The 12,262-nt window shown below is 38.6% G+C and overlaps 3 protein-coding genes across 7 annotated transcripts in view; 1 reads left to right on the top strand and 2 right to left on the bottom strand.

Moving 5' to 3' along the window:
* Positions 1–2: 2 nt before the first annotated feature.
* On the bottom strand, positions 3–4,705 carry LOC111458582. 2 transcript variants are annotated; one of them, XM_023101343.1, is made up of 4 exons: positions 4,498–4,705; positions 3,875–4,024; positions 389–3,047; positions 3–358 (listed from the first exon to the last, which is right to left on the bottom strand). In XM_023101343.1, exons 2-4 carry the CDS (start codon positions 3,993–3,995, stop codon positions 232–234), a joined length of 2,907 nt encoding a protein of 968 aa, XP_022957111.1. In that variant the 5' UTR covers positions 3,996–4,024; positions 4,498–4,705; the 3' UTR covers positions 3–231. The 2 variants fall into 2 exon arrangements, with proteins under 2 accessions (XP_022957111.1, XP_022957102.1); XM_023101334.1 differs by having other exon boundaries at positions 3–3,047; positions 4,498–4,704.
* A 696-nt stretch (positions 4,706–5,401) lies between these two features.
* LOC111456918 (DNA-directed RNA polymerase II subunit 4) lies at positions 5,402–8,429 on the top strand. 3 transcript variants are annotated; one of them, XM_023098998.1, is made up of 7 exons: positions 5,402–5,552; positions 5,943–6,025; positions 7,184–7,292; positions 7,435–7,512; positions 7,805–7,838; positions 7,939–8,007; positions 8,140–8,429. In XM_023098998.1, the coding sequence occupies exons 2-7, from the start codon at positions 5,977–5,979 to the stop codon at positions 8,215–8,217; spliced, it is 417 nt and encodes a 138-aa protein (XP_022954766.1). In that variant the 5' UTR covers positions 5,402–5,552; positions 5,943–5,976; the 3' UTR covers positions 8,218–8,429. The 3 variants fall into 3 exon arrangements, with proteins under 3 accessions (XP_022954766.1, XP_022954778.1, XP_022954773.1); XM_023099010.1 differs by having other exon boundaries at positions 5,412–5,552; positions 5,961–6,025; XM_023099005.1 differs by lacking the exon at positions 5,402–5,552 and adding an exon at positions 5,624–5,667.
* Positions 8,430–8,551: 122 nt separating this feature from the next.
* The window catches only part of LOC111456909 (ultraviolet-B receptor UVR8-like), a 6,642-nt gene continuing 2,931 nt past the window's right edge, over positions 8,552–12,262 (bottom strand). For both annotated transcript variants that reach the window (XM_023098985.1, XM_023098976.1), the window contains 7 exons: positions 11,989–12,110; positions 10,800–10,885; positions 10,475–10,676; positions 10,167–10,220; positions 9,561–9,674; positions 9,251–9,307; positions 8,552–8,867 (listed from right to left, as the gene is read on the bottom strand). In XM_023098985.1, the coding sequence (XP_022954753.1) occupies positions 8,685–8,867; positions 9,251–9,307; positions 9,561–9,674; positions 10,167–10,220; positions 10,475–10,676; positions 10,800–10,885; positions 11,989–12,110 (818 nt within the window). In that variant the 3' untranslated portion in view covers positions 8,552–8,684. The remainder of the gene's footprint in view (positions 8,868–9,250; positions 9,308–9,560; positions 9,675–10,166; positions 10,221–10,474; positions 10,677–10,799; positions 10,886–11,988; positions 12,111–12,262) is intronic.

The following is a 12,262-nucleotide window of genomic DNA, read 5'->3' as shown; positions in this document are numbered from 1 at the left end:
AATGGAAAATCTCTCTAGCATTTTAGAACTTATCCATAAGAATGTAATATACATAATATTGATAGAACAGATTCACGTTTCCTTATTAACGTACATATGAAGCAAGCAAAAGGTAGCCGTCTATATTTTACGTGTTCCTTGAACATTGCTGAGATCGCGGTTGAGCTTGTAATGCTTCACAAAGTTAGCAGAGATCTAAAATCATCAAAAGAATGAACAAACATCACCTTGCTATTTCCTCTGCATGCTTCTTCTAGATGCGTTCAACCCTCTAAAGACTTGGCTTGGTGAAGAATACCCCATGAGTCGATGAAGTGGGGAATTTGATTTGGTTGATAAATTTCCAACTTTGGAGGACAACTTCTCAGCCTTGTAGCCATGGGAGGATGGATCACCAGACTGGTAACTTTTCTTTAGACTTTCAGTTCTGTTTTGAGACCACTTCGAACTAAGCTCTTTCTCCATTTTGTCTTGGCGAGACGAACGTGGTAAGACAACAGAATCGCTTATTTCTCTCGAGCCACTTTTGCTGATAGCAACCCCATAGCCATCGAGCTTATCGACCTCAGATGGTGGAGGTTCTGCAACACTCGGTACATATGGAACAATATGAGTTCTGCTCTGAAGAGAAAACTCAAGAATCTTAGAGCAATGACCGCACTTGAGCCGATAGCATCGTCTTTTCACCAAGAGAAATTCTGCAGGAATCTGCAGTAACTTCAAGCAGTAGTAACAAGTTATAAACGGGGCGCCTCCAGCCACTGGCCGTAGATGATGCTTGGCCACATGATTTTGATGGCTCATATGATCAGACTGCATACGAATGCCCCTTGCAGATAACTGCGCGCTTACAAAACGTTGGGGACTAGATGCACACGAGCTGTATTGACTATAATAGTCGTGATCGATATGCGCCATACGGGCCCCTTGATTATGCCAGTGTTCAGATGGAAGCAGCTGCATTGAGTGTGGGATGTGTTCAATGCCATAGTAATTAACCTGAGGACCACTAACAGCCTTTACAGCAGAAGTCATCCGAGATAAAGAATGTCGTTCGAGATAATTACTTTGAGGCCCTCTTCTTCGTGAGTACGAAGGATATTCTGTGTCATGCCATGTATCCTTCTGAGTAGCTCCGATCGGTACCCTTCCGCTTGCGTTCCCGTTTAGATTACACGTTTTCTCCAATTCATCCTGCAGTTCGTAAACCATTCTCAACAATCTAACCTTGGCCTCATCATGCTCCACAAAATTGTCTGATGAATGCATTCTAGAATCATGGGGTTCGTCGAACATGGAACTAGAAACGCTGTCGTTCTCGTAGCCACCGTCGCGGTCCCTTCCGAGTAACGACAACTTACTTTGATATTTTTCTCTCCTTAACGTGCTTCTGTTTTGCATGTCCTGTCTTCTATGTTGCAGCATATCATTTTGATTCCTTTCATGATATTCTATGCCATAATGCTTCTCACGAGGCAAACTTTTCCAGGAACTCCTTGTTTCAATCGGAATTTCGGAATCTCTAGCCACTGCGTTATTGTTCATCAAGGACTCTTCTCTTCTGGGACCGTCGGAAGCTTCTTGAATGTTCTTTAACGAACGTCTATGACGATCCAAAAACTGATCATCCATTCCATCATATGAAGATACACTTCCATCATATGCAAAAGAACTTCTGGTTTTCAAAGATTTGACCATACCAGTAGCGCAATGATTCACTTCCGTACAAGCAAAATTATCGACAGGAATTCGATGATCGGTATCATGGCTAATCGTTTCTTCGTGTTCTTCTACTCGTGCAGTACGAGGAGCAAGAATCTTAGATGAAATGCTTGTCCCCATAATAGGACTTGTAGCGACTGCATTTGAAATACCTGTGCTTTCTAAATTGGAACGAGTCTCCTTCCAATTGTCTGGATTTTCTTCTCCTGACAGGAAGATCTCATCAACTATGTCATCTCCCGAACGGTCTCCACTTGAGAGCTTGTCTTTCTCACGATTAGCAACCGCATTCGCAAAAGATACTCGAACCAAAGATCCAGATTGGTCATCATTGGTGGCACTCGTTCGGTTTCTGCTCGAAGATATCTGAACAGGATGCTCCCTGTGGTTGTCTTCGTCATCCTTTTGATCTTTCTCATCACTTGGATCCAAAACAGACTCACCGGAGAATGGGATCGTTATAACTTCATGGTTTAACGTGCTAGTTTCTGTTGTTTTTATAGGATCTCGTCCTGAGAGGTCAGCATTCCCAGGAGAAGCATTAGAGCAGCTCGGTTGCTCGTCATGGCAAGCCTGGGATTCATCATTGCTTCCATCATTATTTAGGCATTCGCTCGAATTTATATGAGCAAGCTGTTCCTGACTAACATCCCCAGATTCTTTCTGATCCTTCACGTCTGTCGGGTCTATAGAACACTCACCGGAGGACGGGATAGTTATTTCAGGACTTGAAATGCTATATTCCTCTTGTTCTGGAGCATCATCTTGGTATGGGAGCTCACCATTCTCATGATAAGCGCAGTCTTCTTCACGATACACTTGATTTGGAAATCCTGATGGCCCTTCATGACCAGCACGAGATTCATCATCGTTTCTAGCATAATTTAGGCGCTCAACCAACTTCCTACGAACGAGTTGCCCGGTGCTACTATCTCCAGATTCATCATGGTTCTCCTCGACATCTGGATCTACGATGCACTCACCAGAGAATGCAATAATTCTTTCATGACTTGATGAACAAATGCTGGCTTCTTCTGCATTATCTCCATCTGAGATTTCGCCATTCTCGTGATGAGGTTCATCATCATTTCCAGCATTCCTTTGCTGCACGTTCAAACTCGAATGAACGAGCTCCTCACTTCTCCGTTCTCCAGGTTCATTTATATCCCTTCCATTGTTTAAGTCCAAACTAGATTCGCCATGAGTTGGAATGATCGTTTTATGGTTCGGAGTGCTAGGCTGCTTATCTTCAGAGGGGTTGACTTCAGAATCTCTGTTTTGTGAGCCCAAATCTGTGTTGTGGGAACTGTCCCTTCGATTCTTTGCTGCATAAAGGATCAGGGGAAATAAATCAGTAAGAGCTTTGAAAAGTCACATAAATTTCATAGCATCATCTTGAAGTATCATATTCAATGTGGTTAGCAGATGTTCTGTTTGTATATTCATGTCTATAAGAAGATGTATGTAACAACCCAGCATATATTGTCTGCTTTGGCCCATTACGTATCGCTGCCAGCGTCACGGTTTTAAAACACGTCTACTAGGGAGAGGTTTTCATACCCTTATAAGGAATATTTTTGTTCCCCAGTCTAACCAATGTGGAATCTCACAATCCACCCCTCTTGGGGACCAGCGTCTTCGCTGTCACACCCCCCAGTGTTTGACTCTGATACCATTTATAACAGTTTAAACCCACCGCTAGTAGATATTGTTCGTTATGGCTCGTTACCTATCGCGGTCAAGCTTACAGTTTTAAAACGCGTCTACTAGGGAGAGGTTTCCACACCCTTACAAATGGTATCAAAACACTGGGCGGTGTGCCAGCGAGGACGCAAAACCCCCAAGGAGGGTGGAGTATGAGATCCCAGTTGAAGAGGGGAACGAAACATTCCTTATAAGGGTGTAAAAACTTCTCCCTAGTAGACGCGTTTCAAAACTACGAGGTTGACGGCAATACGTAACGGGCTAAAGCAGACAATATCTACTAACTGCATTATATGACAGGAGATCATGTCTTCAAAGCAAAGTTCATAAGAAACTTTCCATTTTCCATCTTGTTTAAGCCATATCCTAAAACTTTCTGAAATTCAAGCATCAAAATTTGAAATAACATCGCATGTCTACTTTGTTAGATACGGGAAAGAGCATTTACCTACTAGAATTGTATCACATCCACCACACTTGTAAACAGGAATATCAGGCAACTCAGGAAGAAGCCGACGACATCTAGGACACTTAACCAAACGAATCTTAGCAGTCAATCCAGTGGCCATGTTACTCCAAACACTTAGTCACCACGCCTCTGCAGTCACATAAGCATTACCACATACACTTAGTTATAAATCCACACACAAGCTATTAAATCACCGCTATAACTCTCCATACTTCAAAATTGAGTATAAATAACAGTACATGAAGTTCATATACTGAATCCCCACCAAACCCTTTACCATAAAAACCTATAAGGATAACTTAATCCTACCAGAAAGTCATAAAGGAAACAACCCAATTACACAAACTTCATAAACAATCAGATCATCCCTACTTCTGGATTAAACACCACTAGCTCACAAAATCCACAAAATTCAGAAAGAACTGAGAAGAACTGGCGAACAAGTTCCAAGAGCATAGATCCGATCGAGAAGAATCAAACAGGAGTATGAACAGGGGATGAGAAAACCCACAAAACGCACCTAAGAGCGAAGTAATTGAGTAGATACTAAAGAACCCAGTTCCCAAAATATGTAAGTAATGGAAGATTAAGCAGATAAGAACCTGATTGCATGAAATTCTTTTCTTAGACGCCAAGCATATGAGAAAAAACGAGGACCCAAAACCAAATTTCCAAGGTTCTCGCAGTTTATCAAGGAGGGACAAGTTTGAGCCCTTGAAAAACGTTGCAAAATCCTCCTTTCCCTCTGAACACGAGACGAAGAGTAGCCCATCCAGCGGGCAAAGAAGAGGAAGAAGAAGAGGAGTCAAGGGACGGAACAGAAAAAAACAATCAGGGTTGACTGGACCGGAAGGAGCCAATTAATTCGTGCCACGTGTAACCACGAATGAATTGGAATTTGGTTAAATAAATTGGGGAGTTTGCGGCAAAAAATAAATAAATTAAATTTCAGTTAAGGAATGTTAAATGCAGCAGCTTCTAGAGTTCCGACGTAATTAAAATTATTATTATTATATTGTTATTGTGGGATTATAGGTGGATGACGTGGGCGTGGGGACCACTTGGGTTTAATTTTCTAAAATCGATAAGGATGGTTCGGAATTTTTGGTTGCATATGGACAAAGCTTGGTGTGCATAAAGTCCACAACTTAGAAATTTTGATGATTCTATTTAACTTGTTGAAATGGTCATTGTTGACCCATCAGACCCGCCAACATTATTTTTTATTATTATAAATTTTCTATATTTTATCCGCTTTTAAATTATTTTAGTCCCTCAATTTTTAGGTGAGTAAAGACTTAATTTCTCGATATTAATATTAAACTGTAATGATGTTCGTTAAAGAACATGTCGGAATCTCTTTTCTGCATCGTTTTCATATCTAACACATAATTTTTTCGACAATTATCGAGGATGCGTTCTTGAGAAAATTTGTGTTCATCTTTTAAATTTTATTTAAATATCATAAAATCAAAAATTTTAAACATTCTAACTAGCTAAGCCATATTATATTTTCCTCAACTGTTTTATAATTGGGTTTCTTAAAAATATTAGAGAAATCTGTGTGTCGCGCCTTCTCTGTTTCCCGCCGACTCTCCCTTTGCGCCGTCACGTCGCACCGCCGCTTCTGGCCTCCTAATCCTCTCGGTGTTTTGTGGTGCGTACTCTATCAGTTTTCCCTATTTACATACTGATTACGAATAGCACGACTTGGCTTGACTGCCTTCTTTACAAATGAGTAGTTGAATTTGATTCTCCAGCAATAGAATTTGGTATTGTTCTCCGTTCTTGAATACGAATCTACTCTTCGTTGCAAAATCTTCCTAATTGTTTTAGTCTAGTAATATGTTCAGAACTCACAGTAATTTGGTATGAAGCCATTTAGTTAGGGCTTAAGTGCCCCTCTGTTCCCCGAAGTTACTGAGGCTATGGATAATTCACTTGGGTTTCACTTAAATATGAAATATATCCATCATTTATCTAAAAAGAATTCAAGTTCTTCCTTGAACAAGTTGAATGAAGTTTATTGTGGCTTACTCGTCTTCAGATTCTTTTGGTTGTCCAGAACTCCAACTTCAAGCATGTCTGGAGAGGAGGAAGAAAATGCTGCTGAGCTTAAAATTGGGGATGGTACCAATCTAACTATTAATCTCTAATTTTCATCAATAATCAACGAGATTTTAAGTGCCTCTTACTTTGTGTGGTGATGGGTTTCCTTCACTTAGGAGCTCCTTTCTGTTCCCCATGCCTTATATCCTTATTACACAATCTTTTTAACAGCGAATATAGTTTGGACTGGGAATATGGAGCTAATGTAAACACTTACTAATTTTGTTGCAGTAAAGAAATTACAATCTCTTATTAATCACATACCCTGTGGATAGTTATTTGCTTTATTGTGAGAGGAGAAAGATAGTAAATGTAATAGTCCAAGCACACCGCTGACAGATATTGTCTTCTTTGGGCTTTCCCTTCTAGGCTTTCTCTCAATGTTTTAAAACACGTCTACTAGGGAGAGGTTTCCACACCCTTGTAAGGAATGATTCGTTCCCCTCTCCACCAATGTGGGATCTCACACTCCACCCCCTTTGTAGCCCAGCATTCCCACTGAGACACCGCCCTATGTTTGACTCTGATACCATTTGTAACAGTCCAAACCCACCGCTAGCAGATATTGTCTTCTTTGGGCTTTTTCTTCTTGGCTTCCCTTCAAGGTTTTAAAACGTGTCTACTAGGGAGAGGTTTGCACACTCTTATAAGGAATGCTTCGTTCCCCTATTAAGCCATTAGTTTATGGGAGTATGTCTTATAGCCATCTACATAGAATCATACTATTTCATAACTTTCTCTGTTGTTAGATAAGAAAAAGTCATTAGATGTGTTGTCTTATAGGTGGCTGGGCATCCACATTCATAAAAAGAGATTTCTTTTGCGTACACTCTCTTATTGTTTTTTATGATATCGTGTCAAGGCTCAAATAGCTAAATGCCCTGGGTTTTCAGATATTTTGGGTTAATATTAAATTGTCCTAAGGTTTCTGAAATTTTAGATGAAGATATGTAATCTATGCGAAATCTAAATTCTAACATTTAACATTTTATCATTTGAATACTCAACTATTTAAGCTTTTCCATTTTTTATGAATATATGATAATTAAGACATTAGAATAGATCTTTTGTTTATATGGTAAGTAGTTATTCAAAATTTAAGCTCTTGCCCCCGAGATCTTTTTGGTGTATACACAGCTTTTTTATCCTTTTGCATTTATTTCCTTTGGCTGCCCGCAGAGTTTTTGAAGGCCAAGTGTTTAATGAATTGTGAGGTTTCTTTGATCCTTGAACACAAATATGAACAACTTCAACAAATGTCTGAGGATCCAATGAATCAAGTTTCTCAGTGAGTTTTATGTTTATTGTTTATTGATTTAGAAGCGAACTTAGAGTTTATTTTGCTTGTTGATATAGCTAAAGTTATGATATTCATCACGATTTGCCGTTACAAAGATGAGAGATTTTTAATTCTGGTCTTCTTTCTGCAGAGTGTTTGAAAAGTCGCTGCAGTATGTGAAACGCTTTAGTCGCTATAAAAATCCTGATGCCGTTAGACAAGTTCGAGAGTATCCTTGTCTTGATTTTATGGGATGGTGGGAAGGATGGATTGAGCATATCCACCTTATGCTAAATTCATTTTGAACTTGTAGTTTACAACTACCATTTTCTAGCTAGCCAAGAACTCTTCAGTTAATTATTATTTGGGAAATAGTGAATGAATTAAGATTAACTGCTTCGATATGTAGTTCGTGGAGGGCAATATAGTTTACTTTATCAGCTCTGGTATGAACTAGAAGGTTGGGTTCATTGCTTTAGAATCGCATAAACTAGAGGTGTTGATTCTTAACTGCCATACAGAATTCTAAGCAGGTATCAGTTGGCTGAGTTTGAGGTATATATTTGACACTTGATTTAATCAATCAATTTACAGATCATTATGTACTAAACACTTCGTAAGGAAAGATTTATCTCATCACTCTTGAAATTTGCAGCTCTGTGTTCTTGGCAACCTTTGTCCTGAAACCGTGGAGGAAGCTATTGCTATGGTACCATCTTTGAAGGTATCTTTTGCCTCCTTTTTTATGCCTACACCATATCAACAAGTATAGTAGTTTTTCTTGTTGCTTGTAATTGGTAGTATATGTATTAGTATTCGTCTTAGAATTGCTTATGAATGCTTTTGTTGGCTTCAGGCTAAAGGGAGGGTGCACGATGATGAAGCAATCGAGAAGATGTTAAACGATCTGTCGTTAATCAAAAAGTTTGAGTAGTTACTTTCTAAGTTTGGGTTAAACATGTTCAAATCCAATGTCTATCATTTTCTCACTTAGAACAATGGGGAATTGTAGCCTTCTGTGTCGTAGTATTATTATAACTTGATGGGTCTGTTTGTAATTGATATCCTTGACAAATCTTCAAACTAAATTTGAGTTGTATGTTATTCTCTTTCACCATTATACTGAAAATGTGTTTATCAATAAAACAGTATATTCAAATCAATTAAGGCCTAGAATGATCATATATCTAAATATGTTGATGGTTTCTGACCCATTTTTTTCACACATCAAGCAGGTGCTTTATTACATAAATTTGATGCATGGAAGCTTACTACACAGAATATATAGAATACATAAACCAAGCTTTTGAACTGCAAGTCGATGTCGCCCGGTTTCATGATTATTATTTCAAAGAAAAAAGTTCATAATCTTAAGAATCTAACAACCATGAATTATATTACTTAATCTTCAGGCTTCCATTGTACCAGAGCTAATGTATGGCGGCCACCGCAGGCAACAAGTTTGGCAATCCAACGGCCATTCTCAGTCCCACGAGGAGGGGGGATGTCAATGGGCACTTCCTCTGGTTGCCCAGTTGTTACCTTCCTTCCATATCCAAGCCGCCCATGGTCACCTCGCCCAAACTGTAACAAGACTTGGACAGTTTAGAATGACACTGAACTATGCAAGAAAAAAGATTTAAAGTCCGTTAGAACGTTTGACAAAAAATTGATGTGTTTGAACATCGTTCTTTCAAACTTATTTCAGGCAAGCACTCGAGTCATTGCCATGTCATTCTCAACAACCATCATGTCAATTCTCTGTTCAACATTCTAACTGATTTACACTTCAAGTATAGTTTTGAAACGTTTGGAAGGTAAAGGCTGAAATTAACGAGGGTGTTTTTTTAAACGAATCGCAAAGTTTAGGGGTATTTTATGTGTATATAATTTAGCCGAAACTTCAAAAAGACAGAAACGAAATAAGTTGAAACAAGGGTGTTCTTGGAGAGAGATGAGAGACCAACCGAAAACATGCGGCCATCACTGGTTACTGCAACTGAGTGTGTGCCTCCACAGGATACCTGTACCAACAAATGATATTGGGGCATATTCAAAAGATTTCTACTTCCGTCAAATAATTACTGCATTTCTGAGTCTTTTAACTATAGACCCTAATTCTCGACATGATCCTCAAACTTAATTCAACTGTTTGTAATATTCTCTACTCTCCTTTGTTCAATAGGTTTATCTGAAATACCGCTATCAATTTTCAACCCGGAATTATATCAGCTTATCATTGAAGGATTATGTTATAAAAAATAGGATGATCCCTACCTGAACGATGTCCTCGCCAGACAAAAGTTGAACCTTCTGGGGAACCATTTTGCTGCTCTTATCATTATCTCCAAATCCAAGCCTCCCATGTTCTCCTCGTCCCCATCCATAAACCTGCAACACCAGTACGCTTACTCTTTCTACTCAAACAAAGACAATGGAGGATACATCATTCATTCATCAGCAAATTTTTTCAGATGCTCATGAGCTAAGCTTATTGAAGACATAAGCACTACTACTTCAACTAGGAACTAAAAAATTTTTCCCTCTAAAGTCCCAAGAAAAGTTGAATATTGACAGATTATCAAGGGGATCCATGTTTTTCATGTAACCACTAAAACACAACCAACACAAGGACACATTATGTCATGCTAGTAACTTGTACAAGACTTAGTGCCAAGCCAAAAGTGACCAAAAAGTTATTGCTTTATGAAACTGTTGGAGGTATTCTTGCAAATTCTCTGGCAAAACACCAATAATTATACAGTTCAATGAAATCTACTTCTCTCAAATTATGTATTAATATCAATGTATAACAATATGTATAACCCCTCTTCAGCATTAGGTGAAGAGAGAGAGAGAGAGAGAGAGAGAGAGAGAGAGAACCTCTCCGCTATCTGTCAACGCAGTTGAATGCCATCCTCCAGCTGCAATGTCAACCTTTGAACAAAGATGTTGTAATTAACAAGGTAGCCATATCAGCTGCTAATTACACATGGCAAAGAAAAATGTCGAGTCCTTTTTTTTTTTTTTTTTTTTCAAAAATAAAATTGATTTTTGGAACACATACTTTTTTCTCCTTGAAAAAATGGAAAGAGACTAAGGCTCAAAAGATGTAAACTCCACGTGAGAGTGAGAGAAAACAAGAAAATATAAAGAAGCGATTACGAAGGAAAAATAAAAGCAAGCCAAACCAGAGTAAGGCCAGAAAGCCCTTGGACAGGAATTGGCTGTGATCTTGGCTGCGTGTCACCAGTTCCAAGCTGTCCGTATTCATTATTACCCCATGCCCATAAAGTCCCATCTTCTTGGAGAGCCAAATTATGGAAAGCCCCAACCGCAATAAGCTTCACCATATCAAGACCTTGAACTCGTACAGGAACAGAAATTTGCGTTCTGCGAACACGATACTCAACATATTAGCATCATTGCATACAGAAGAAACAGACAATATTTCAAAATAAGTAAACAAAAAAGAAGTGATCAGTGATATCAAAATTAACGGTTATGAGACCATACATATCTCCAGGTGGCCATGGTTGGCCCCATGTCCATACTTGTCCTCCACGTGTAAGTACCACAGAGTGTGTACCTCCAGCAGCAACCTATAACAGAAAAAATAGTATGTTTCTGAAACCAATTCAAGACAAGCATGAATCAATCTTCCATGAGATATACATACAAGACCCGAGGCCCTAAGAGATTAAAGAAGGGTCGTGCCATAATCAAGCCAAATCTCTTTACCAGCCTATCATACCTGACTAAATGATCTGTGTTCTCCCTGCTTAAATTTAAATTGCAACATATCAAAGAAATCCAAGTAATTTCAGGAAGAAATTGTCCTAAATTTATCGATAATGTTATGCAAATTGCTTAATCTTAGTCAGCTTGTCCATACTAGCAAAACTTAATAAACATAATCCCGTTCTACTCTTTGATCCAAACGAGAATTTATTTGAGCTTCCATGAAAGCTAGAATGTTATCTCCTTCCTTCAAAGGTTCTTCTATACCTTTTCCGCCACAACTTGGACAAAAAAACAAAAACTAATGCACCAAGTTTTTAGCCCGGACTTTGAAAAGGTAGCCACACACCCCAAACAACCGAATGGTGAAATTTTTTGGATTAATTAGGCAATCATCAATGGATTTCGAATTCAAACACTTAACTTATTTCATAAACCCATAGTCATGGAAAGAAGAGGATGAGATGGTCGTCATCGTCCTTACATTTGTTGCACATAATACCAGTTCAGGGAAAGCTATCAATGGAAATTTCTAGGTAGAATAGTATCATTAGTATTAATTCATTTTCATCCCAGCACCAAGGACCTAATAAAGTCTGTTTTCTTATTCGGTGGATTTTCATTCTCCACAATATCTGGAAGAAAGTGGGGTACACTGACTAAGAAGCTGACTAGTTAGAAGGAAGAAATTAACAAGAACTTAGACATGAGATAATCCATTGATTTCCTCTTTTACTTTTGAGATGAACCATGAGGTAATCCACTATAAATAGATTTGATAAATGCTCAAAATGGGCAAAAATGGTAACTTCTTGTAATGGACCAAAAGAATCATTTCATGAAATTCAAGCAGCATACTTAATTGAAAGGCTACTATTGAATCTGTATTATGCATAGCACATAATAGAAACTATTTAATTCACAAAGATAATTCAGAATAAATAAATGCTCACAAATATATTACCTGACGAACTGTTAGCTTTGGTGCACATCGTTGAGGAATTGCTATATCTCTTCTCGGAGGTGGTCTACCACTGTCATCTTTCTTCTCGGGTTCTTCGCCACACTGACCGTATTCATTACCACCTGCACCACACAAACTTTACATGTTTACTTGCCTGGATTGATCTAAAATAGGAGGCACCATGAAGACTTTCCTAAAACATGTTCCTTAACTGCTCCAAGTAACCCCTCTCAGTTGCTTAGAGAACGCAAAAAAAAAAAAAAAAAAAAAAAAA

Source organism: Cucurbita moschata, unplaced genomic scaffold (assembly GCF_002738365.1).
Source record: "Cucurbita moschata cultivar Rifu unplaced genomic scaffold, Cmos_1.0 Cmo_Scf00002, whole genome shotgun sequence".
Classification (NCBI taxonomy): domain Eukaryota; kingdom Viridiplantae; phylum Streptophyta; class Magnoliopsida; order Cucurbitales; family Cucurbitaceae; genus Cucurbita; species Cucurbita moschata.
Note: the sequence above shows the minus strand (reverse complement) of the source record. Positions and strands in the feature narration are given on the sequence as shown.